The sequence below is a fragment of the Balearica regulorum genome, chromosome 1 (assembly GCF_011004875.1).
Source record: "Balearica regulorum gibbericeps isolate bBalReg1 chromosome 1, bBalReg1.pri, whole genome shotgun sequence".
In the NCBI taxonomy this organism is placed as follows: domain Eukaryota; kingdom Metazoa; phylum Chordata; class Aves; order Gruiformes; family Gruidae; genus Balearica; species Balearica regulorum.
The window spans coordinates 15,054,278-15,080,440 of record NC_046184.1 but is presented as its reverse complement, the minus strand read 5'-3'; the positions used below and the strand labels follow the sequence as shown (position 1 = coordinate 15,080,440).

The 26,163-nt window shown below is 41.7% G+C and overlaps 2 protein-coding genes and 1 long non-coding RNA gene across 20 annotated transcripts in view; 1 reads left to right on the top strand and 2 right to left on the bottom strand.

Moving 5' to 3' along the window:
- The window catches only part of SRPK2 (SRSF protein kinase 2), a 151,478-nt gene extending 140,120 nt beyond the window's left edge, over nucleotides 1–11,358 (top strand). For 5 of the 10 annotated variants that reach the window (XM_075738912.1, XM_075739222.1, XM_075739303.1 and 2 more), the window contains 3 exons: nucleotides 2,057–2,126; nucleotides 3,374–3,466; nucleotides 9,699–11,358. In XM_075738912.1, coding sequence (XP_075595027.1) covers nucleotides 2,057–2,126; nucleotides 3,374–3,466; nucleotides 9,699–9,883 — 348 coding nt within the window. In that variant the 3' untranslated portion in view covers nucleotides 9,884–11,358. Of the gene's footprint in view, nucleotides 1–2,056; nucleotides 2,127–2,839; nucleotides 2,933–3,373; nucleotides 3,467–9,698 lie in introns of all 10 variants that reach the window. The other 5 variants (XM_075739008.1, XM_075739470.1, XM_075739149.1 and 2 more) reach the window with 2 other exon arrangements.
- Nucleotides 2,494–12,554, bottom strand: LOC142599451 (uncharacterized). Of its 3 annotated transcripts, XR_012833037.1 has the most exons (4): nucleotides 12,427–12,554; nucleotides 11,620–11,855; nucleotides 8,705–9,602; nucleotides 2,494–3,023 (listed from the first exon to the last, which is right to left on the bottom strand). It is a non-coding gene; the product is annotated as an uncharacterized LOC142599451 (long non-coding RNA). The 3 variants fall into 3 exon arrangements; XR_012833044.1 differs by lacking the exon at nucleotides 8,705–9,602; XR_012833020.1 differs by lacking the exon at nucleotides 2,494–3,023 and having other exon boundaries at nucleotides 4,131–9,602.
- A 686-nt stretch (nucleotides 12,555–13,240) lies between these two features.
- Nucleotides 13,241–26,163, bottom strand: part of KMT2E (lysine methyltransferase 2E (inactive)) — a 62,255-nt gene continuing 49,332 nt past the window's right edge. For 6 of the 7 annotated variants that reach the window (XM_075738608.1, XM_075738315.1, XM_075738399.1 and 3 more), the window contains 10 exons: nucleotides 25,133–25,387; nucleotides 24,813–24,957; nucleotides 23,801–24,054; nucleotides 23,617–23,673; nucleotides 21,490–22,053; nucleotides 18,943–19,241; nucleotides 16,891–16,979; nucleotides 16,670–16,789; nucleotides 16,414–16,505; nucleotides 13,241–15,529 (listed from right to left, as the gene is read on the bottom strand). In XM_075738608.1, the coding sequence (XP_075594723.1) occupies nucleotides 14,015–15,529; nucleotides 16,414–16,505; nucleotides 16,670–16,789; nucleotides 16,891–16,979; nucleotides 18,943–19,241; nucleotides 21,490–22,053; nucleotides 23,617–23,673; nucleotides 23,801–24,054; nucleotides 24,813–24,957; nucleotides 25,133–25,387 (3,390 nt within the window). In that variant the 3' untranslated portion in view covers nucleotides 13,241–14,014. The remainder of the gene's footprint in view (nucleotides 15,530–16,413; nucleotides 16,506–16,669; nucleotides 16,790–16,890; nucleotides 16,980–18,942; nucleotides 19,242–21,489; nucleotides 22,054–23,616; nucleotides 23,674–23,800; nucleotides 24,055–24,812; nucleotides 24,958–25,132; nucleotides 25,388–26,163) is intronic. The other variant, XM_075738692.1, reaches the window with a different exon arrangement.

Below are 26,163 nucleotides of genomic sequence, written 5' to 3'. Positions count from 1 at the left end.
TGTGCTTACTTCTTGTGCTTCTCTATGAACGGTTTTTTCGTTTTTTTCCAATTTAATCTCTTTAGCCTCATGCAGACATATCGAGCTATTAATACTTCACTTTTTGGGACAGAAGCTGGATACTTTTGGAGTCTACCTTTGTGGTTAAATTCAATTACATTTCCATTTTTCTCCAGGAATCTGTGTTAAATAGTGATGAGTTTCTTAATGTCCTCAGAAATCAGCCCCATCAGCATGTGTTCTCCTAGGAAGGCTGGTCCAGCTCTTCTAGTGAATATATTCCCATAAGATACAGAGGGGACACTTGGGACTTCTCGGTCTCATCTCAAGAGAATAACAGTATTCTTCATGTTGTGCTTAGAAATCTCTACCAGTGATCTCTTCTGACTACCCTAAACATTTCTGCAGTTTAAATACCGGGTAATTTATGAAGTCCTTCAGATTTTTTTAAGCTGTAAAATGAGAACTCTCAATCTTGAGCTTGAAAGTAGAATACGAAAAAATGTGAATGACTGTTTACTAGTGCTAGTGACTTTAGGATTTAAATTCCTGTTTGTAGGATCAACAGAAGTGTCAACAAGGAGCATTCTTGCTTTCTTGGCTGCTGTGTGTGCTTGCAATGAATTATTTTGGCTATAGCCCACTTGGATGACACTGCAGTTCACAGCTTGAAAAAGCCAAGTGCCCATAAACAGGCTAAATTTACAGGTGATTTAACAACTCCAGAGTAGGAATTGGAACAGAAAAGTGTATATTTTCAGGAGACACGTATTTTGTAGTAAATGTTCTGGTGCAGTGAAATCCTCTTCTAGAGGTGTGCCAAGAAGTTCTGCCTGATTTTTTGAATGATTTTCTGGGTCAGATATTTTCCCTGGTCTTGGAGATAGAAAATAGTTTCATGTTTAAACCACCTGGAAAGAATTAGATTCCTGTGGCTCTCGGGTAATTGGTGATCCAGAGCGGAGAGAGAATAGTTTAGCAAATTAGGCTAGGCACATCCATGTTTGTACACAAGTATGGGCTCTCATAGTTATTTCAGTGCTTTGCGGCTTTTTATATGCATTACACCCAGAAAGAGAAACTCAGTTTTGCCCTGACCTAACATTGGGTTGGCATCCCATCAAAGTGCTGCGATGGCCTGATGGGATCAGTCATCGCAGTGTCCACTCTGGATTCCTTCATCAATGTCAGTCTCAGTATTTTACCCCATGATTGCAGTGTTTACTTGACTTCTAATTCAACAGAAGTACCTTTTTAAAAGCTGTTCTAGATTTAGAGTCATCAAGGAAGCTTACCCTGTTTGCTAATTTCTAGTGATTAATTATAGTTATAAATTGATTTTATTTCTGATTCAGACTTCTATTTCAGTCCCCCCTTGCAATCGCTGACAGATAATTAGCCTTCAGATACAAGTGTAACTCTTTATTATATATTTAGAAGTACCACTCTCAGCTTCGTTAACTTACACATATTTAACATGGTCAACAGACAACACGTTAGTATGTTAAAACGTGTTTAACGTCAACTTACACCGATGCCCCCTTCACACCCCAGTGCAGCTGATCCATTTGGAATCGTGTCCTCCGCAGCTGGATGCTGTTCGTTGCCTCCCGCCACCAGGGACCAGTGCTGAAGTTCACAACACAACCAAAACACTCCCTGGGCAGCCGGTGGAGCCCCAGGGGTTGCTGGTTGGGGAGGAACCACATTTCCATACTCCTTGTCCTTCTCCTTCCTTCATCCTGGCTGAGCAGGCAGAAACGCCTGGGGTTTGGGCGTGCTGGCCCTTTCCAAACCCCCAGCCTCTCGCACGGACGGGGCGTGCTGGGGGCTGGACGCGGGGCTGTCTCCTGAGCCCGGTGTCCCATGAGTTCATGCTGTCGTTGCATTGCCAGAACGATGGTCCCCAGGTAAGTGGCCTCTCAGTCTTGGATCCAGCCTTTAGCTTTGAATGTTCATTCCCTCTTGGTTTTGAGATAGTTATGATATTTTGCTGACATCTTAAGATTAAAAAGCATTATTTCTGAAATACCCATAAATCTGTCTTATGTTACAGGCTTTTGAGCTAGCAACTGGAGATTATTTGTTTGAACCGCACTCTGGTGAAGACTATTCCAGGGATGAAGGTATGAATCTTTTGAGATATTACATGAGTTGCTATATATTTTCACACTCCTCTTCTTAAATGTCCAGTGAGCTTACAGGTGGGGTTATGTTTTGTATTTGAGTGAACTGTTCATACACATTGTTTTCAGAATATAAATACAATTTTTTTCTTTTTAGTTTTAAGTTCCATCACTAGCAATGGGTGGGCAAAAACTCCCTTCTGCAGATACTCATCTACTTAACAACTGCCTGAAGGAATTAAACTGCCCTTCTTGTAAGATTGCATATGTGTGGAAACCTGATTGAGAATAACAACATTTTAGTTTAGAAAAGAAACGACAACTTTGAACTTTGTAGTATTTTCTCTTCATAAGAGTGACACTGGAATAATGTTTACATTGTGTATTTTTATTTGAATTAGGCAATTACTAATTTTTTTTAAAAAATCAGAATTAACTCCTGCTTCCATCTGTATACCTGTCCATTTTCATGCTTGTTTGCTTGTAAATGCTCTTTGCAGTGGTAATGTGGGCATCATTCATTGTTCCTAAATGCTACTAATGATGCCAGAGCTCTGCTGATCCTGGAAACCTCTGCATGGATTTGCTGCAAACATTGTTGATTTGAAACTATTTCTGATTTTTTACTAATTCCAGTTTCTTTCCTCTTCTTTTTTATCCCATCCTTTCCCTGCCCCTTCCACTCCCGTATCCTTTTTTTCTCTCCCTCATAGACCACATAGCACACATCATAGAGCTGCTAGGCAATATCCCAAGGCACTTTGCTCTATCTGGAAAATATTCTCGGGAATTCTTCAATCGCAGAGGTAGTACCTCTTCTTTTTGAAAGGTGCCGTGATGCAGACAGAAGTGGAATTGCTGTTGCTGGTTGTAGCGTGTCCCACTGAGGAGCATTTCCTGAAATCACACAACAAAAATTTCTTTTTGAAAAACAACATACGCAGGAATCTGTGACAAAAATTAGTTGTTTTTTTTTTAGCTGAACTTTCTAAAAAATAACTATTGGTGCATTTTAAATTACATAGCAAAACTTGTTTGTAGCAGCTGCTACTCAAATGTTGTTTTGAGACGAAAGTTTTGCTGAAAGCATCTTTCCAAATTAGCCACTGAGCAGTCTGCACGTGTCCTTTTTTTTTACCAGGATCAATCTATTTCTGTCTGTACCAGGCCAGTGTTAGTGTGTGCATGCAGTGTACTGATTAAACTGTTGTATGTTTCTGTTTTGCTGGCAATGTTCTCCAATGCAGACCACATAGCATTGATCATTGAACTGCTGGGAAAAATCCCTCGAAAATACGCTATGTTGGGGAAATATTCCAAGGAGTTTTTCACCAAAAAAGGTAACGGTATTTATGCAACACTAATTTAAAGCATAATACTATCCAAAAGGAGAATATGTTCATTTATGGGTACTGAAGAAATATATCCGTTTAACTGGAGAGCTCTTATTAAAGAAGAATTTTGGTGTAAACTTGGCTTTCAGAGAAAAGCCACTATTTGCAATATTCATTTCAATATTTCATTTAAAAATCATTTTGGGATGCAGTCAACAAAGTGTGGACATTAACAGATATCTGTGTGAATCTGTTGTCTTAGTGTTGATGTAAATGTAAGGACTCGAGTGATGCATAGCATGTGGTGTGGAAAATCACCTTTCAGGTACTTCCGATCGTGTGTAGCGGTCCAGCAGATGCTACCGATCAGGACTAACCGAGGTGGGAAGGGAATACCTGGGCAATAGACACACAGATGTGTGCGGGCGGTCGGTCCTCATGCTCTCGTAACCTTCCTGAAGAGAGAGCCTGTGGAGCAGGCAGCTCAGAGTGATGGAGAAAGCTGCTCTGTTCTGCACCATGCTGTCTTACTTCAAACGGCCAAATTCCCGTAATGCCTGAGTGCCGCAGCCACAGGCGATGACTTCAGCGTGTTTGGCGTTGTGTGGAAAAGGAACCCCTCTAAAATTAAGCCATCGTCAATTGCTACAAGAAAGTAATTAATCTCAGCACACGCACTGGGCCTTAGGGTTCTTTTCCCTTTTTGTACTTTGTCTTTGCTCAGCTTGCTCTTTAAGATAAGTTTTTGACATATGAGGGGATGTGGTGATGCTTCAAGTGTCTTTTGTCCCCTCAGTGTATGACAGCACTGTGTTGTATCGAGGGATGGGGTATGTCAGGCGCATCCCACTGTGCGGTGGGGGAACATCTGGGCCGGTTTTTCTGCTGAACAGCGCTGCGGCTTCCCTCTGCCCGCAGCTCCACATGCCCAAGCATGCAGCTTGTTGGCAGGGCCAGCGCCGGCCAGCCGCGTCGGGCACGTGGAGTGCTGGGGGGCTGAGGCGACGGTGCTGTGCTGGGCGAGGCTGGGGTCACGAGGCAGGAGGCAATCCAGTGATATTTCTTCCCCTTGCATGAGAGCCACCTGTTCTGTGCATGGAAATTTCTGGTACGGCAGGAACTACTGCAAGCCTTCCTGGCCTTGAGGGGGATATAGTGGCATTAAAGATGGTGCGAAGAATGGCAGCAGGGATGATCAAGGAGGTAGAGCAACTGCCATTTGGGGGAGTCTGAAATGCCTGGGGCTTTTTGTTGTGGAGGGGAGAAGGTTGCTGGAGGAATAGTAAAGGTTTACAAAATGGGAAGCAGTGGATAATCTGAAAAGAGAGCTGTTGCTCATCGGCACCTGCCATATGAGAGCTGGGGGACACCAGTGAAACTTGCAGGGGCGGCTTCAGGGTGAGCTTCAGAGCCTGCTGCTGCAGGGGTTGTAGAGAGAGGCCGTATCGGCAGGCTCAAAACCAACCTTGTGTTAACCGAGGTGAACAAACTCAGGGCGGACGGGTCTGTAAGTCCACAGAGCAGTACAGGGGCTGGGCACCCCATGATGGGGCATGCAGCCCTGGAGCGAGGGGCAGGCCCTGCAGGATGGCTCCCTGCCCCACCTCCCTGCAGCTGCTGTCAGAGGCAGGTACTGGAATAGAAAGACCTGCCCCCCCTTAAGGCATATCTCATATTCCTATTTTTCCCTTTACACTAGACAGGTTGACATTTTTCTAATGGCATCATAGAACCTTAAAATGACCTAACAGTTACATAGTGACAGCAGTGTTTGTGGTGCACAGAAGAGGGTGGTTTCACTTGCTTCCATGAGCATCTTTCACTGCAAAGAGTGGCTGTTGTCCTCTAGAGCCTGAGCGTCAGTGACTTCCTTCAGAGGCACCATCTGTGGTGGCTCTGGGTGGGATTTAAGCACTGTAAAAGAGTTGCTTCACCCACCACACAGAATGTAAGTGCAAGTTTGCTGTGGAAGCTGAAGCAGACCGGATCCCACCCGATCTACTGAAAACAGAAAATCTCAAATGCAAGAAGAAGGAGTAATAGTCCAGGCTGCATTTTCAGATCATACCAGTTATTCTACTATCGCAAGTCAGGAAAACCGAAATGCAGGAAACATGGAGGTTTTGAGTTTCCTTCTTATTTGAGATGTTTTCACTGACTCGAGATTTTTTTCACTGACTCGAGCACCAGATATCCTTTTCCTGGCACCCTGGTACTGCCAGCCTCTCTGGTGCCCGCAGGAGGGATTTGCGTTTGATGGGCTGGCAGAGAATGACCGGCTTCGTAGCTGGCCAGCAAGCCGCGGCACTTTGTACCGTCTGCTCGTGGTCTGGGCACTTGAGATCAGAGGCCAGGTAGTACAGGCCTGAAGCTCTTGTGAAAATTTCACACTCTTTGGTAAAGGTGGGCTTAGAAATCTAACTGTAGGCTCCTGTTTTGAAAACATCCTCCTTGGGTGAAATCAGGAAATCATGATTTGAGTGTTCCTCCTGTCCAAAAGTAAATTCAACCTCAGAGAGAAGCTTTAAACATTTGATTTGTGCCACTGAAGTCACAGGCACAAAGGGAAGGGTGTTATCAACTAACGAGTTTACAGGATCCGATCCCTTCTTCTCAGTAATTGCCTGAAGCAGTTTGTGACATTCAAATAGGAAGGTGCATTTAAAAAAGGAAAAGCAGTTATAAATTATTTCTTAGTTGCTCTAACACAAATGCTTACATACTTTTTATAGGGTTTCATCTTGATTGAGCCCAATAATAACTCCAGTGAGTCCTTCTCTCCAGTGCCTCCATGGAAACAATTTTGTCTGTAAAAACGATTAATGCATTTTGGCACTAAAAACCCTTTTGGTTTTTTCTAGACTGTGGTCCCTTTTATTTTTCTTTCAGTATTTGCCAGCCCTGTTTCTTTGTGAGCTAAACCTGTGCGAGATGCCGGCTGATTACAGGCTTTGCCTGCTGGAAGTTGTGACAAGGAAAAGCACTGCTGCATATTTAACATCCTGAAGGGAAGGAGAGGGCTCCCCTCCACCTCCCTCGCATCCATCTACTGAACCATGGGGCCGCACCAGCAGCTCTTTTGTTAGTTCTCGAGAGCGTGTCCTCAAAATACGTAGTAGGGGATTATATCCCATTGCTGCTTCCCCTGTCCTTCACATTGTGCGTCTTTCTTATGTGTTCAATAATTCATCCTCCTCTTGCCTGGCGACACATCTTAAATTTGTCTTTGACGAATTTCATAGACTAGTTCTGGGGTTTTGTGTTACGGTCAGCGGAGAAAGCTTTAAATAGCATCTGCCTGCCATAGGTCCTTCAGAAATTTCCTTAGTAATTTCCTTCTGACTTCACATTTCATTTTTCAGAAGCTCTGTTGCTGCCTCCACTTTGGCCACAGAGCTTTTGCAGTTCTGACAGCTCTGTTGTCCTGTCAAGGTATTTCACACAGGTAGTGTGCTTCACTATCAAAAAGCTAAATAGTGAGCTTCTGTTAGGAAGTTTTCACTTACTATTACATTTTTAGCATTTCTTTGAAAAATCACGTTAATGCCCTGAATACTGATGGTGTCAGACCAGTGGGCCTGTGCTTCTCATTTCTCCCTTAAACACAGGTACTGCCTTGCCCTCCTCCACCTACACGGTACAAACTCAGGAACTAGATGAAAATAGGTGTTAGACACCTCCATTTCCTGCACTGCTCTCCAGTGCTGTAGGATGGAAACAGGATGGACCCACCACATTAAATTCCTTGAGTTTCTTGTCCACCTCAGTTGTGTTAATTGCCTTTTATTTACCCTATTTTGATTCCATAGTCAGCATCATGATCTTTATTGAAAACTGAAGCATGAGTTTAATTCTGTGTCCCCACACAGATAATTTTTACTGAATCCCATTATCTTAAATGCTTTTACAATCTTCACAGAACTTCTTGTGGAAAACTTCAGCCTGTAGTGCTAACATAGTTTGTTCCTCAGCAAAAAAGCACTGCAGAACGTTGTGCTGCGAGGGTTTGCTAGTCTGAGCTTGGGCATTTCAAGTTCAGCCTCCACTTCGCAAAATAAGATGAATATTCAAACAGGGTAACTGGCCTTCCACAGTGACATCAGGAGCCGCACCTTGCAGTCTTACTTTATGCAACCCGAGGGAGGAAAGATGCCTAAAACTACAGAATTTGAATGCAGAGGTGAAGACTGTGCTGCATGTAAACACACGCTCCCCAAAGTTAGTTTAATTTGGTAAATGGTTATGGCAACCCTCGCGATAAATGCTGGAAGCTGGAGAAGCTATGGACACAGCCTGATTTTATTTTTTTTAGCCATTTTTTGCTTGCAGTCAATAACAAGTCACTATTTTCTATCTGGTTTTGGCAATATTTGAGTTTATGTAGTCTTATTAGAAGGCTTACTACCTGTTCTTGTTAGTAGTCACCAATACACACTTTTGGAAACTTTTGAAAGGGTAAGTAACCTGGTCTAGTGGAGGGTGTCCCTGCCCATGGCAGGGTGCTTGGAACTAGATGATTTTAAGGTCCCTTCCAACACAAACCATTCTCTGATTCTGTGAAGATTTTCAGCACTTAAATTTCAGAGTTACACAGAGATTTTAAAGGGCTGAGAGGGAGCCTGGAAATTAATACACTTCTCTGTGATGTGCTGTCCTTTCTGTGCATTCATACTGTGGGACGGTTTGGGCCCACAGCGGAGCCTTTTTTGGTACCTCGTGGGTACTGATGGGACGCGCTTGTACTGTAAATGCACAGACATAACCCGGCAGAGTACGCCCTCTGCTTTCATTTCTCCTCATCTTGGCACCCTGCCTACCCTTCGAGATGGGAAGAGGACAGTGGGCCAGCTGTGGGCAGCACATCTTGACTTTCTGTTACCAGCAGGTCTCTGCTCTTTCTGTTGCGAGTGATCAGCTGTTTGCACACTTGCTTTTTTGGGGTCTTTATGGTAGCACCCAGAGAACTTCTTTTTCAAGTGTTGCACCCTGCCAGAACTTTCCTATGGCCAGAGGCAGCAGATGCGTGTCCTGCTGCGCCTGTGGTGATTTTAATCTATTGCATGTGGATGTTCAGACTCTGAGGGCAGTCTGAAGACATAGGTTCCTTCTCCTGCCCTGGAACTTCTGTAACTCAGACCTGCAAGCTGATGTCTGATGGCATTTTATGGGCAGTAGATTACGGCCAGAGACAACAATCAAGTTGCCAAACCACTTAAAAATAGCATGGCCTGCATGTTCCCATACTGGATGGTGTGATGTGCTTGTTAAGCTATGGGCAAGTTGTGTTCAGCTTCCAGTATGGGGTGAGAACCCATCACCTTCCTCAGCAGGTCCAGCGACATCACAGGATCACCACAGGGGTCTCTGGAGTGCTTTGTGTAGCATCACATGGCGACTGTCAGGTTTCACATGTGTGCTGGAAGAAGGGAGATGGCAGTGGAGGGGCAGGGAGCAGCCAGAAGAGTCTGTCTTCCCCCATCAGGCTGGATGATGTGTGGGTAGACCTGGGTAATACTGCTGGTTTGTTTTGGCCTGAGACACGTAGCCGGGTTGGCCATATGCCCGCTCCGTGATGGAACTCAAACTGTGCAGCTGCTGCCACCGGTTGTGGTGGTGGCGGGTTGCAGGAGACATAGGCAGCAGCAGGTGCTTCCTTCTCAGGAAGGACTCAGATGAAGCCTCGTGGGTGCGTTTGTCTTGGAGATGGAGCAGAATCTGTGCGTGCCACACCTCAGTGCTTGGCTTGGTTGACAGTGAACTGCTGCTCTGCTGCCTTGTCGGCATATGCCATGTAGCGAGGGGGTGACCTGTGTTGCTAAGACCTCCATCTTGGGTTTGGAGAGTGTTCATTAAGATTTGGGTTCGTTGGCTGCCTAAGAAGGAGGTTCTTTGCCACCAAGAAGTGGCATTCTTTGCCCACGGCGTGAGCATGCGTGTGAACAAGTGCCTTTGTGTGCGGGAGACAGAACAAAGACAGCAGGAAAACCCAAAACTGATGCATACAGCAGAGTCCAGGTCTAACATACGTTCTAACGTAAGGAACAATTTCTTGGTTTTGCCATCGGATGTACTCGTCTCCTCTGAGGACCTCAAGCAAGCGTGCAGCCCTTCCTAAATAACGATTCTCAGCCTGGTCAAGGTGCTGTGAATGCAGAGTGGGAGAAAAACGAGAGAGAGATTAGTCGCTAACAGGGATACCGAGGTATTTTTCTAATGCCAGTAATATTTCTGTTTGCAGGAGAGCTCCGACACATTACCAAGCTGAAACCTTGGAGTCTTTTTGATGTGCTTGTGGAGAAGTATGGTTGGCCTCATGAAGATGCTGCACAGTTTACAGATTTCCTGATCCCCATGCTAGAAATGGTCCCAGAAAAACGTGCTTCAGCTGGAGAATGCCTCAGGCACCCATGGCTGAATTCTTAGCAGAATCTCTCAGCTGTTTAAAAAAAAAAAAAAAAAAAAGCCAGTGACCACTTTCCAATGCATCGGACCTAAAAGGTGACTGTCACAAATTCTTTAGCAGGATCACACGTGAGCTGGCTTCAATCCTCAGACCTTTATTTTGCTTGAGGTACTGTTTGACATTTTGCTTTTTGTGCACTGTGTTCTTGGGGAAGGGTAGTCTTTTTGTCTTCAGCTAGTAGTTTACTCACCCACTTTCTTCAGAAAAACGTGTCTTTAAGCATTGTTTCTTGTGTTGTGTGGCATTCAGATGTCAGATTTTTGAACAAAGGAAACTTCCCCCCCATGTGTTTTGGCAAGTTTTGTAACTATTTATGAAAAAAAAAATATTTTAGCTGATGCATATTATATAATTTACGAGCGTAAGAAATTTATCAAGTCAGAACTGAGTTACAGCGAGGAATTGTACAATTTTATCTTCTGGCAAAGGGACGTCATTCTTGTATTATAGTGTATGTAAATGCACCCTGTAAATGTTTATTTCCATTTAAATATGGGACTAGGGACTCAATTTCAGAGTAAAGCGACTAAGTTTTAGAGAGCTTTATAGCAAACCAATTGCATGTAGTGGACTTTAAACTGCTTTAAGGAATTGTGTAAACTTTCTATTCTGTAGCAGTTCCCGTTCATTGGATTTTAAACAAAGCGGCTCTGGTTTACAGGATTTCATTCCCCAAATGGCACTTTAAAGAAGGCTAGACTTCTTTCTAATAAAGTATGCATTATCATTTAGCACTCCCTTTTAGAACTTTTGCCTATTTTAAGTGCTTTTAAGAAAAGAAAAATAGCAATTTCCCTTACAATGTGATAGTGAAGACATGGTACCATATGGTGTTGCCTTTTTATAAGCACTGTAAGTTGTACTATACCTTAAGAAAAAAAAAAAATTAAAAGTTGAGCATGAGAACCACTCTCTGTGTAGAATTACTGATCTTTTACAATAAAAGTGTGTGCTTGGAGTCAGTTAAGGAAGGATAGAGCTGCAAATATTTTCAGTGCAGTGGGTAAAATAATCCAAGAAGCAAGATCATGCTCATTCCATTCATAGCTTTACATGTTTCTAAAACAAATTGCACTACCTTTATTTTTTTCCCATAACTAGACATACGATTACCTGTTGTAAGTTGCACGCAACAATTACGTGTTTCCTAGGAAAAAAAAAAAGCTGCATAGGCTGAAGCTTATAGGCAATACAGATTTTAGAATGTACAGTACGGAGGTGTGTGTTGGCCTCTTTTAGAAGTCAGTGGGATGAATGTAAGCTTACTTCTGATCTTCATGTAACTACAGTGCCACTTTTTCTTGACTTTGTCCATATGAAATTTCTTCACCTGCCTTTGCAATAACTAGATTGTGAGAAGATCGCCCCATGCTGTAACAATAACCAGTTGTTTGAGGTGCTTGCAGTTGTCTAATTAAAGTGTTTTGTTTTTTCAGACAGTGTGCTGGTCATTGGACTCTTTGCTAGCCCTGACTCCGACCCTTTCTTTGCTCGAGGTCCGTGTCGCTGTGGGGGGTGGTGGTGGGGTTTGAAGTGAAAAGCAGCTGTCATGGTGTGTAAAACTCTACTGCATGGTGTAAATCGGAGCAACCTGAAGGGTAACAGAGCATGAGGGGCTGAGTGTAAGTTGTTGCTAGGTGAAGAAGAGTATTTCATACAAGGTCTTAACAACTACTGTAAACAAGCAAACGATTACCCTGTCCCAATCGGCTGGTGCAGCCACTCCTCCTGAAAGGAACGGCAAAGCCACCAGTGTGACACACCGCGAGCACGGGTCAGGAGAAACTCATCTGTGGGCTGAGGCCCTGCTGGCAGTTGGGTTTCAGGACCGTGTGCCTTCGGCCTCCACTCCCCAGGCACCTCACGCTGGAACCGCTTTTAATGGCCCCAAGGATGACAGCAGAGAGGACAATGCCACAATGGACTCCAGAGCTAGAGGTAAAAATTACGTTCAGCTTCACATCCGGACTAGCCCCGTGGTGTCTAGTTGCTGCACCTAATAGAAGCTTCTTCTTGTAGAAAATAGTAGCATGTGATGGAAGTGCCAGTTCAAGCCAGGCAAGGTGAGTAACCTTTTGCCACTGGTGTATCCCTGTCCTTTGCTTGGCGCTGGCCATGCAACACAATTCTGGGAACACCGACTAGTACCAGAACTGTTCTGCAACGCAGTGCATCAGCCCCTCACGCTGCTGAGACCTCACCATGTACAGCACCACATACTTACGTGTGAGATGATGTTAATGATCTACTGGAGCTGAACTTTGGGCTATAGATGATGACGCAGATTTGTTCCACACTACTGCCCGAGCAGCGGAACGGGGTGGGAGGGTGGGTGCTTCTGCTGCTGTTGATGGCCTGTTCTACCACATGGTGTGGTTATAGCCAGCAGTTGTTCCAGAAAGTATTGCTAGTGTACTGGGTTCACTAATAATTTTTTCAATGATTACAGGCAAATTACAATTTAAAGTAACCCCAATTTTTTCTGTGTGTTAAAAAGAATTACCTTTTTCCAGTGAGCAGGAGCAGCCACTTCCCATCCTGTCCCATTTCAGGTTTTCTTGCTCACTGGTTTTCTTCTCTGGTTCTGAGGTGGAGCCATGGAGCACACGAACAGGCCTGTTATGTGACAGAACTTAGAGCAGTCACTGCTGAGATGCAAGGACATTGTCACACACCAGTTATGGAGTCACTCTGCACCTGGTAAGTGCAACAGCACATCCTAGCTGCTGCTCTTCAGCAGCAGGAATAACCTGCTACCTTTTAAAAAACCCAAACCAACCTGCTAGATGGTTCCTGGAGTTCCATACCCTATTTTAGCACCACTCGAGGGATCCCCACAGGATGGGGTGGGCAGTGATGAGGAATTCTGGCTGCATTACAAATACCCTTTAGCTTATTTTGGAACTCTCTGGAAAGCATGCCAAGGTCTGGGTGCCGGCAGCCCGTGCTCCAGGGAGGGGCTGACCATCCACGCGAGGACGGTAGGAAGGTAGTGCCCTGTGCGGATGGTACTGCCGTCTGCAACCACGGTAGGGTAATGTGTCCCGCACAGCTTCAGTGCACCGCCGTACAACTACTCTGTAATGCACCACTACCCACTGATTAACCTGTCAGTAACCTGCCACAGGACCCTGCTGTGTTTGGAGGGATTTCCTCCTCCCCTCCTACAGCCAGCTCCACATCTGCCTGTGCTACAGCAGTAAACCCACAGCTGGAAACTGCAGGGAAGCCAAGAGCCACTGTTGAGCGCAGGGGGTGATGGTTTATGTACTTACGGCCACCTCCCTGAAGACACAGCACCCTTTCAGGACAAGTAGTTAAAACTGACATAATTGTGATTTATTAACATGAATTAAAATGCCCAACCAGTGCTGCAATGTGACAGTATATTAAAAAAAAAAAAAATCAAAGATCATATACTGTACTACTTTCACAAAGATCACACTTTTTTTTTTTTGCAAAAGAGACTTATTATATACAATACTATATCAAATGAAAGAAGCTTTAAGCCATCTTACAAGCCAAAGAAATACAGTATTTACAGCACTCGTCAGAGACGTTAGAAACAGTCTATACATTAAATTACATTTTCTGCAAATAACTGATGGAACAAAAAGCCATGTTCACACCAAAACTATAAAAATTTGTATTGCATTGTTTTCTATCTCTATGCACACAAAGAACTGTTGACAGAAGAAAATGGAAAAAAAAAAAGTTAGTGCCATCACTTAGCCTGTGTACTTATTTAATTACATATGTATAAAAGTAATATAGAAAACATTCACTAAATGAATTTAACTGCAACAATAAAATTTTAAAGATTATGCAGCATCAAACCTACTGCCAGAAAAAACAGCTGGAATGTTCACTTACAAAATAAAAAGGAATACCTAATACTGGCTTAACAGCACATTTTCAGGAATTTTAAAAAGCAAAAAATGGAAAGAATACAATGAAAGAGCACTGGTGTTTGCTTTTATACAAAGTATCATGTACAAGCTTTAAAAAGTACCTTGAATAGGTACATATGAAATATACACAGTTTATATTACAGAACATTTTAAAAATGTTTAGAATTAAAGGGATCCATTTTAATGCCACCCTGAACCATGGTAATTGTTCTGAAAAGTGGGTGGCACCTGTGCTCTGTGAATGGGGATCTGTCCGGGCACTGGCGACGCCTGCTGCGGCCCCTGCACCCCGTGGGGAAGGGTTACAGAGCCAGGGTGAGGGCAGAACCCTGAAGCAGTAGGCGTTGCAATACTGTTTGGTCCTTGAGGTTGGATGTGAGGACCCTGACCGGGGAGTGGACAATGAGGTCCTGTTCCAGCAGGCTGATGTTGAGGTCCAGGTCCTAACGTTGTGTGATGCGGGGCTTGTGAGGAATAGGAGGAGACGCTCGTGTGAGCGTTCGAAGGAAAATGGGGGGGTCCTTGATGAGATGGGTGGTGCAACCCTTGTGCTGATGCTGGGTGATGCCCCGAGCCTATAACATTGGAGGGTGGGGGGGGTGGGGGGGGAGGCGCAGAGTTTACAACATGCTGGTGTTGTGCTTGCAAACCTTGGTGTCCAGTTGAAGGATGGGGAGGTTGGTGGTGGGGGAGAGGACCTGGTGGTGGAGGAGGTGGTGGCAAATGGTGACCAGCAGCTTGAGAATGGATGTGCGATCCAGGAGCTACTGCCACAGCGTGAACTGGACCAACGACGTGTGCTACAGAGTGCTGCTGATGAGTACTTTGCTGCTGTACAAGGTGAGGTCCTGGAGCAGGAGGTGGTGGAGGAGGAGGTGGAGCAGACGATGACGATGCCTGGTGATGAATACTGGGGTTCTGAGATGGCAAAAAATGCCCCGCAGTTACATGGTGTCCCGGCACTGTTTGCTGACCTGCAGTGCCAGGAAGTGCTTGATTTGGTCCAGATGAAAACACAGTCTGTTGGGGGATGCTGCCCTTCAGCTGACTGTAACTCTGAAAGTTTCCAGAGGGCTGCTGGTTTTGATAGTATGTAGAAGAAGGGGGTGGGGGGGGTGGGGGAGGTGGTGCACTGCTGCTCAGATTTTGTTGGTTAAACTGGCTGTAGGAAGCTGAAGATTGTCCTGAAGTTGTCTGAGTAAAGAGGGGTCCGCTAGCCGCCTGCTGATTACTAGGCTGAAGGGTTGGTGCTGCTGGATAGAAGTTTCGGTGTGTTTCCCTCTGGGGCGTTCCAACTTGAGGTGACTGTGGATGATGAGGTCTGTACGGAGATCCCAACTGCTGCGAGTGAGGCTTTGGTGACAGATAACCGTGCTGTACAGGCGCATGAGGGGTGGAGGACTTGGGAGGATTTTCTACATGAGGAGAAGGGGGGCAATGCAGCTTCAAAGGTGCAGAAGGCAACTTCTGTGAATGTGAAAGTTGCTCAGCAGAATTGCGCAGATGTGATTGAGACGGGTGATTTTTTGAAAGTGCTTGGACATTGTTTGTCAGCTGTTTTTGTTGCAGCTCAGATTTTGGGTGATTCGCACATTCAGCCTCAGGTGCATTAGCTGCAGTTTCCCAGTGCGAATCTGGTTTTGTGGGTGTTTTCCCAAGTGACTGTGTTGAAACTACAGGACTCGGTGAAGAGGGCTAAAATGAAAAGGAAGTAAGTTAGTGCAAAACATTCAAATATTCAACTACGCATGCGTGAAACAAAAAGACCTTCTCAGAATACTGTTCTCTCCCCCTAATGGTGGAAAAAAAAGTGTTGAGGCACAGGATATAAGAAAAACAGCAACAATATAAAACTTAAACTTATCAAGATGCTATTATTAGCAAGTATTTATCAATCATTCTTCAAAGTCAAAGACTAGCAAGTGTATTTTACAGTAGTAACAGAAATACGACCCATCAGGTCAAAGTAGAATCTGTTATTTGTTAAAGTTTTAGATGTCTGAGTCTGACAGAAATAATTCCAGACAAGACCATTTACAAAAATAAAGCCTTTTTCAGAGTGATTTAACATTTTAAAACTGGCCTAGTGGAAGCAAACAGACTAAACATTACAACCTGAATTACTTCGTTTAATAATGTATAGGCAGCTACTCAACATCTTTCTCAATAGCAGTGCCAAACCCTGACATGGCAAGACCAAACTCCCGTTAAGGTGCGAAGTACTTAAGTCACATTACTACTGTCAGCTCTGACTGCCCTTTCTTCAGCATTCACCCCGCAGAACTGTGGTGATACTGAATCCACTGATACAATCTCTTCTGTATCTACAGAACGCAAGACCATATACAAATAGGTATAGCCACTGAAAGAACAGAACATAAACCAACATTTTAGCATGTATGAACTACCACAAATGTTTTACCTATGTTAAATTATTGCACAGACAGATGAACAAATATGTATGTAACTTTAGTAAATGATGAGATTAACTTTTTTTAAAGGTAAATCAGAGATGTATGTACATTCATATGCATGTTATACAACACACGTGCAAACACATATGCACCTACATACATTACCTTGCTTGCTTTCGACGGACTCTTACAAGTCTTTTGTGAAGTATCTGGGGACGGACATTCAGAAGTAGGCTCTGGATTTTCAGGATCAGGTTCTATGGGCATAAAGCAGAGATGAATATAAAAGTGGGAAAATCAAAGTCTTTTGCCAAGATTGCTAAGCACTTTATATTTGACTTTTTTATATTTGCTCTTTTTAAGTTGTTGTAAGAGACTACTCAATATGTCAAGTGTCATACAAGGTCATCTGCTTACTGACCTTCCATAAATTCAGTGAAAGAAGGGACCTTAAGCTGCAACTGGGAAATGAGATTTGAATGAGATGAAGGTGGAGACTGAACATGAGACGGTGAGCATGGCCTACAGGGTGATTCTCCCCCTACAGATGAAGCAGACCCAAACACAGTATTAGAATGATTACAGGCTGCCACGGGGGAACTGGTTAGATTTATCTACCTTCGACACAATAAATCAACTCACCGCTGTCCTTGTCTTTCCTATGATCACTGAGAAGTAAAGCTCTCTGATAACTTCGTTCTCTCACTTGTTCCACAGAGGTTGATGCAGTCCTGGAAAACAGAAGCACATTTTAAATTTAAGAGGATGTACTCCCACAGACCAAATTTAGGACAATGTATATGCAAATACTGGGTCAGAGAAAGTTCATAGCATTGACCACACATAAGAGCCAAACAACTGGTTGTACACAAGGAATATAATTTGTTAAGTATTTTGTATCTATTTTCTCCCACTTTAAATACACTGATTTCCTGCCCATTCCTCTTAATACAAAAACAACATCTATAGATCTGTGGTTGGATTTTTTTCTTTTTCTAGAGTTGAAAAGTCAAAAACTACACTTCAAAAAATAAAGGTTGCAGGTACTGCTTCATATGCTCCATTTGTACAAAACTGTTTCCAGCTTTGGAAGAAGACAGTCTTTTTTTTTATTTTTTAAAGAATTTGCTCTTTAGTAGTAGATCCATAATCATAAATACCGCATGACTGCAAATATGTGTTTGAGGTTCTACATTTAACTTGCCAGACAGTGGGGCTGAAATGACAGTCATATCTTCCCTCTTATGATCGATTACATCTGACGTCACAATCTTATCAAGAACAATGTAAGTGACAGCACTCTACAAAACTCAATTTTTCTTCCAGGCAAGAACATACAGCATTACTCTACAATACTGCTGTACTAAAATAAATTTTGGTGCTTTCTGCAGGATTACTGCAAAAACTTACTAATAAATTCTTGCCTGTTTTCCACATTCCTTGCTTACAATATAGTACACTACTTTCTCCATAGTGAACTTGCAGTCCCTTTTCAGTGAAACTTGGAAGACTGCATTTAGATTCTCCCTTCAACTGGCTCTACAAAATCCTTCTATTCTGGAATAGCTGAAGCATCTGAGCAGAAGGATGTTCAACTCCTCAGTCCGTGTTCATCCCCAACACTGTTAGGCCTTCACTACATAAAGAACATCTGCAGCATTTATTTTGTGCTAGTAATGTTTTGGAGACAGCATCACCACAGCTAACCATCTCCCTTAGGACTACCAAAAATGCAGTGAAAAATGTTGTGCCATCTTTATACAGATTGAAGTTATTCTATCTCATCCCCCTTCACACTCTGTCCCCAGGATTTTTGGTTGTTGGAGTATATGGCATGGCATCCAACAGAGCATATGGTCTGCACACCGGGGAACCGTTTAATCATCATAAACAAGGATGCAAGTATCACCACATGCTCTCTACCTGAGCAGAAGGAACTGAGGCAGACTGCATGCAGCCCTACACATTGCACTTAACAGCAAACACCACAAACATACTCCACCCCAATCACTGAAAGACAGACTTCCTACAGTCTTCTAGAAGCTTTTGCTAATCAATACAGATTATTCTCCTGTTCCACCCTTCTTCCCTCCAGTACTTTTGGAAAGGTTTTGAGACGTAAGATAAAAAATACTCTCTTCATCCCACAGATGAAGCAGTGGAGATAGGAGGACATGAGTGCAGAGCCAAGGCCACGTAATCTGACTCAAATCTCTCACAGCCATGTGAGTACTCTCACATCCTCTCCTACCTACTGCTGCTCCCTCCTCCACGCGCCTTAGCAAGCACGCACCACGCAACTTGTGCAATGGTGGAAGGAGCACCCCTACTCACCGATGTAATTTTCTACAGATTTACCACTGTACTTCACCTATGCAATTTTATAATCTACAGAACTAGGCACCTTGTCTTGCTCAAACCAATACCTATTTTGCTCTTAGAAAATAAAAAAGGAAAGCAGAATAAGTTAACCAGTATCTTATGGGCAATTTTTCATATATTCTAATCTTTATGAGGTATCTACTATATTTCTGAGGGAAGAGGTAAGACAACTCTTTACTGATCTGAAAGAAGGGCTTCCATTCAGTAATCTGCAATTGCACCCTTATCAACAAAAACTAGATTTAAAAAGAAAACACTTAGAATTAAGTAAATAATTCTTCAGCACTTTAGTCCTATAGTTTTGTGGCTTACCACTGAACCTCTGGTTCATTCTTCTCACTGGAAGACTCCTTAATTGCACAGTTATTGCCCACGTCTTCTGGAGCTGCATTATAAACAGTAGTTGGCAGTGGTAAAGGTAGGCTCGCAGCGTTATCAGTTTGCTCCCCATTTTCACCACTGTTGTTATACCCATCATTAGCACCATTGTTACTACTTATATTTCCTCCACCAGCAGCATGAGGAGATACAGTAACCAGGGGGAAGTTTTCTGTCTTTGAGCCACTTTTTCTAGCTTCTCGTTGTCTCTTACGGTATTCTAATAAGGATACCTAGGGAGAAAACAAAAAACAAAAACCAAACCAAACATGAGAAGATAAATTTACTTGTTGGCTTTCTAACATTTTTGATTAAATGTATTCTTTCAGTAAGACACAGCATTTACTTGGTTCTAAAAGAAAACGGGGATGGATTAATTGAAGGTATTTTACCACATCTGCAGTGAATTTACAGAGTACTGAGCAACTAATGACTGTAAGGACACGGTAAAGAAAAGCTTCTGCCAAGGAAAGTATGCATTTTGCCTCAGGGAAGAAGCAAAAGATGATGCAGGTCAGCAAAATATTTGCTGAAGTCATACTGTTGACTGAAGCTACAAGGGACTTTACTGATACAGTAAAGCTAATTTTAAGAGATGTCACATCCTGCTCTCAAGTCTGACTCCCTCATAAGGAAAACCCACCATGTTTTCAAATCAAAATATTTGATTTTTCATAAAATAAAATTTAGGTTAAGAACTGATCTTGCTTTGAAACTATTTATATTATTTCTGTATCACATGACTGGGATCCCTTGAAGAATATTGCTTTTAAGAAAGCTTAAACGTTAAGAATGGATGAAATCTATGCAGTGTGGCCACCACATACAGGACTGTATTGAAATGGTATGAACTTGTATAATGGTGAGAGAAAACAGAGGAGCAAATGCCCATAGACATACTGAAATATGGAAAAACCTCCTTTAGCAACTACAGAAGGACATTCATGCCTTATGTGATACTAGGGAAAGGCTTCTATTACTCTCCTACAAAATTCCTGAATTCTCACCTCCTTCAGGGAGATTCTTCCCCCCACAACCCCCCTCCTTTTTTACACTGTAAAAGGTTGCCTTTTCTGCATGTCCTTGAAAAGCCTAAACCCTGTTCATTGTAGGTGTATCCCTGAATTTTCTCCGGTTGTTTCTTCAAATAGAGACTTTTAGACAGGAATCCGTGTGTGTGTCGAGGAAGCCACACCTTTTTTCATTTAGGGATTAGTGTAGCATAAACCCTCAGCAGTAACAACCTGGAAGAATCCTTGTCAGCAAAAGAAAGGGAGGAGGGTTACTGAAGCACTAAGTGTTGCTGGGATTTAAAAATTAATTAATTTAACCTTCAGACAAAGAAGAATATGAAGCTACAGAAATTTTGGCTTTTTATGGTGTTTTTTTTTTTGCTTTGCCAAAAACAGCAGGGCTACAGTAACAGGCATGGGTTCTATAAAATTCCCAAGGTCAGGACCAGGTAAGAGCAGAGCTCCTACTATCTTGCTTCAGTTATGTCTCAGTCTGAAACAAAGTAAACAAAAATCCAGTTCTGATGGACAGCTTTTGAGGGAAGAATCATGAGTGCTCCCCAGCAGGAACACAGGGGAGCAGGCACATACAAGAGGGTGTGATGGGAACAAAAAAAACCCAGAACTCCACAGACAGACTATGCTCTGACCCCTCTGATCATTACTTCCATAAAGAACATAAATCCCATCTTTCAAACAAGAAAGATTCTACAGTCTGAGACCGAACTGGCAAGCTGCTGCATTGGAGACTACTGCTTTCCATGTTTGTCATCCTTTCTGCAAGGAGCAAAGGGAGCCTAACCTGAGAATCAAGTGCAAAGACTGTTACACAGGGTAGCTTCCAATTCTGGTTCGAGTTGCCCATGACCACAAAAGTTCCCTACAAGAACTGTTCCGTGAGAGTAGCAAATTTAGATTGTGCTTATTTTTCAAACACAATATTTTATATTAAAAAAAAAGAAATTAAGCCCAGGAAAATATTTCTTGGAACTAAGAACTTCTGTGTAGTTTTGTGAAACCAAAATACCTTAAGTATCTAAAAATTGGAATTTTAAAGTCTCAGTATCATAAATCTGTTAGTGCAATTTCTTACAGCAATTCATAACAAATGTTCACAGTACATGATCTCCAACATTCTAGTATACGTTCTGTATAATAGAATATTGTAATACTTGGTGGCATAAGCAACCAGTTTCAAACCTGAAAAGCACTTATTTATTGAGCAGTTCATTTAAGACTCGTATGAAATAAAAATGAATTTGTATCTATTGCTTGGAAAAAAATAAATTTACTAATGGGTGTATGCAGCTTTACTCTTTGTTCTTCATTATTTCCCCTGAATAATGTCTACTATACTGTAGTGTCTAAAGATGAGCCATCAGCTGGTTTTTATTATATTATGGTACTGTTATAGAAATATCATTAGCAGACCATGTAAGACAGACCAAATGATTCTTAAAATTACAACCTTTTTCTTTTGTGGAGGATTCTGGGGTGTGCAATTTCCATCCATCAAGTTGTCATTATTGACAGTCCTTCCAAAGCCAGATGCAATTCCATCTTCTGAAGTACAAAAAACAGATGCTTCCATGAACATGCCTCTAGCATCGTCTTGAATCAGGCACTTTGACTCGCTTATTCTGAATCCACCTCCTACCTCCAACTGATGTGAAGGGGTCAAGTCCCTCAAATTAGAATTCATTGAGAAATTTACACCTGTCCTGTCGGGACTTTTTACCCAGGAAGAATAAATTGTGCCCCGTCCACAATGAGCAGTTTCTAATTGGCTGTTTGAATCAGTCCTATCATGTGTGGGGGCTTCCAGGTTTTTATGCAGTGTACTTTGCTCAATTACTTCGAGTCCCAGCTGGAGGTCTGACACAGATTCCATTTCTCCAGTGCACTGCCGTGTGACATCAGTCCTATTCCTTGGACTGGAATATCCAATAGTCTTTATCTCTTGCAGGCCCATTTCTGTCAGGTTGGAATTTCTGAAAGAGTTCAGTGCTAGAATCGATGCTCTGTCATATCCCTGTGTGGAAAAAAAAGCATGTCAACTATTTTGCCATACTACAACAAAACTGCAACTGTTCTGACATTCAGTTGTGCCTTTAAGGGGGACTAAAGGCCTTCCAGTACTATAAATTTATCTATTTTTAAGTGACGGTTCTACAGCCAGACACTTATTTCTACTATTGTCATGTATTAGATTAAAAACTTTTTAATAAAATGCACATTAACCAAAGCCAAAATAAATTTTAAATGCCGGGTTTTATTTATGACTGGCAGAGGAAGGAGAGGAGCTTCAACAGGAGCAAGTCCCTGGCCAACAAGTTAAAAGCACTTGCTTCAATTCAACATAAAAGGGATCCTCAGTGTCAAAGTTTGTTGTTTTTTTTTTTCTTTTTGAAATAAAAGCAAGCTTTTCCGAGACACTTCAGCATTTTAAGACAATATTACACCCAGTATTCTGTAGAGGGGGGAAAAAAAATTCTTAAGTTATAGAAACTTCTTTTGTACTACTTAAAACTGTATTAGCCACGAGAAACCCAGGACATATCCATCGCTGGAAGTAGCTTTTCTAAGCCAACAGGTTTTAAGGTTTTCATTAATCCTTTTTAAATTATTTGTATTACTAAGCAGAAGTTCTTAAGTAAAACCCCTCTTTTTGAGTCAGATAAACCTTAAAATATTAAATTACAGTAATTTAGAAGTAATTGTTAAATTCAGTTGACAGCTATGCTTGCATGAGAAAAATTGTGTATTTCAACATTTGTTAAGATTTTGACCTAAAACAAAAAAAATTATACATCTATGTGCTTAACTCCCACGGGAGAGTACATGGATCACTTATTGTCACGACTCACTAGAAGTGAAATTCTGTATTAGTATAACCTGCTAAATCTTTTTATTGTTCCTTATTCTTACCTATTCCTTTTAGGTGCCATGAGGTTTATAGTTCAACACCTTTAGGCAAGTGATGTAGCTTGCTCCAAACTGGAGCTCCACCTTGCTGGGGAACGTTTCCCAAAGTTGTGCAGGGCAGAAGGGTCCCTGGGGAAGTTTCCCATGTTTGAGAGCCACGTTTTCCTCTGGTGCTCCCCCACCCCACAGTGGGACACGGCCATCCCCCAGCCTGGCAGTACCCAGCTGCATCCCAACAGCACTTGCTGCACCTGAACTAATGCACCTAAACCCATTTATTACCTTTCTGTTCTGCTCTCTCACTTTGAGCATAATTAGGCTCAACAAAAACAATTAAGAGATGCTGGTAACAAAGACAAATGTTAATTTAAATCTAACTACAGTCCAAAAAGCACCAGTGTTGTTTTTCTGTTCTGATCTATAAATTGCAGTAGTTACTCCTTTCCATGAGAGCCATCAGGATTTTTAAGTGATACGGAAAAAAAGGAGAGAGAAACCAGTTTAAAATAGAAAAAGAAATAGTTAAAGTGGAAATGTAGAGTAACAAGCAAATAAAACCTGTAGGAATGCCACCTTTTACATTCCAGGAAACTTTTCAATGGCTGGTGAAAAGTATTTGCATACAGGTGCAATCAAGACATTATTTATAGTTTCTGGCAAATACCCTTACCTCTTGACTGTAAGCTCGCCTTTTTATTTCTGGGGAACTGTCAGGTGAGGAAATATTCTAAATAAATAAGAAGAAATTGCAAGTAAATTTCTTTTTTAGCCTGGAGAAACATAAAACACCCCCTTGTAGTAGGAGTACAAATACTGTTTTACACTAGAATGTCTAAACACATTAAAAATCTCACCTCAAAGTGCATGGTATTTCCATGTATACATGGAGTTACAGGAGTAACTGGTGAATATATGGGTTTGTAACCATTTCTACAAGCTTCATCTTCTGTTTTTACCCTAGGAGGAGTAGCAAACAATGAAGGCTCGGAGGCAGCGATGTCAGCGTGAGTTGGTGTGGCATATGGAGAAGGAGTAGGTGTGGAGGTTTCTGAGAATGCAGACTCCAACAGCTGATACAGTCTTCGTTTTTTCAGTGGCGTGGTTAGATCTGTGTGTTAAAATTAGAAAACAAGCTAGAAGAGATCTAGATACAGCAATCACAGTTAAGTGCTTGATGTAATGAAATTATGAGCTCCACATTAAAAAAAATCAGTAAGAATACAGACTCTCTTAAAGGCAGACTTCCTGAAAGATGAGCTCTTAACAGTCTACACAATTCCTGAAAAATAGTATCTGTAGTCTGTTAAGAGTTATCAATAACCAAAATTTGTGTGCTAGGATGATGGGAAGAACTATCTATGTTTCCAGAAAAGGGAAAGTCAACTTCTACATTTTTAAGACTGTTCAGGTAAAAAGTGGAAATTCCAAGTTAATGACTGTACACAGTAATCATCTGATAGGCTCCATACCCTTAGAGAAGTGTGTTTAGTTTTTAGCATGTTCCCATTTTGTATTATGCCTAAAAAATTACAGCTTTCCCCATGTGCAACACAGGCCCACTGAATTTAAAAGGAATTCTGAATATATAGAAAAATAATTTAACCTAAACTCATAGTCAAAAACATTAGTCTTTTGTTGACTGTACACACTATGAAATATTGTGGTTACTTATCTAGTATCAATTATACATTAAAGGGGAAAAAAAATCTCAACCACTATGCAACTAAGCATTTCTTTCAAAGAAAGTATCAGAAAACAGTGCAAATACCCCTGGAATTTTCATTATCTCAGCACTTTTAAAACCATGGTCTTCCACATTAACTACTTTGACATAGCTCTTATGTACTGTATCAGTAAAAGCTTCACCTGTTAAGGAACAGCTGTCATTCAGTAACAATGGACTTTTATTTTCACCATTGATGGCTGGACTTCTAGATCTCTCATGTGATGGTGAGTTAAATCTATCAATTATTGTTGAATTTTCTTCTTCCAAAGCCTGCTTTAACCAACGCTGTAATAAAACAAGTTCAAATCAGTGACTTCACAGTTTAATGATAAACATTTCAAAACACGTTACACATGACAGAATTGGTTGTCAGCTTTTTTCCACCTCAATTCGTACTAACAAATAAAGACTTATTTTTAATTAATATGGGATGGGGAACCATAATGAAGGGAAGCATTACCTTCTTACAAGAGCCAGTAATGTTTTCCACAGGTTCTTTTTTCCTCCTCTTTTCTGAAAGGAATGGTGAAGTAAAACGAATATAGTGCTTTGGAGTTGAATATACATGCGGACTATAAGTGAGACCTGGTAAAGAATTCAGTTGAGTAGCCAGAACTTCAGGGTCGGTAGTTATGCGTAGAGGCCTTTCTGATAGACTGTCTGTAGGTTTCCCTGTTTTATCACTCTTTTCACTTAACCATTCACTGACCAAGTGCTAAATAGAGAGAGAAAAAAAAAATTAATGTTTTATGAGTGTTAACAGTGGCTTTTAGAAATTTTTTACTCTAATTATTCACCTAGTCAACTGTTACACAAACCAGAAAACAGCTAGTTTCCAAGCTGCAAGTTTAAGAATACACAGCGCAAGAATGAAGACAGTTTTAGTGAAATAATGGGGACAGCAGAAGGAATCAGTATAGATTTGTTCTACATACCAAAGTTCTGGGGGTTTTGCTTTTTGGGTTTTTTTTTTTTTGCAAACTAACATTTAGTTCTTTTGTATTTAATTCTCACTGAACATGCTACACAAGTGCCCAGGTAAACTGTACCTACAACAGGAATTTAGTAACAGAATTCCAAGACAAATTTTAAACTTATGCCCGAGTACCTAAGCTGAGGGGTAACAGTGTAACATTAACAGAACAAACTTAAGTAAACTCTTCATTACATTTCCATACTGTCAGGACTGAGCTTCAGTCAATGCGTCAGGCAGATGCCTTGAACATTCTTCACTATTGTAGCTGTATTAAATTACAACACATTTACTAAGGCACGCTTATCAAAAAAAAAGGTATTCTTTCCTAACTAGTTTAGTGTTTTTGAAAAACGTGCCAGTGGATTTTAGTTCCTATTAACAGAGAAACTAACCTTCTAAGTTTTACAATGGTTCAAAGTAGTTAAGGACACGCAAAAATAGCGCATTAAATATTATCAATATGTTATTAAGGCTTTAACACAGATTATCATGTTTAAAATTAATTTGCTGGTCTT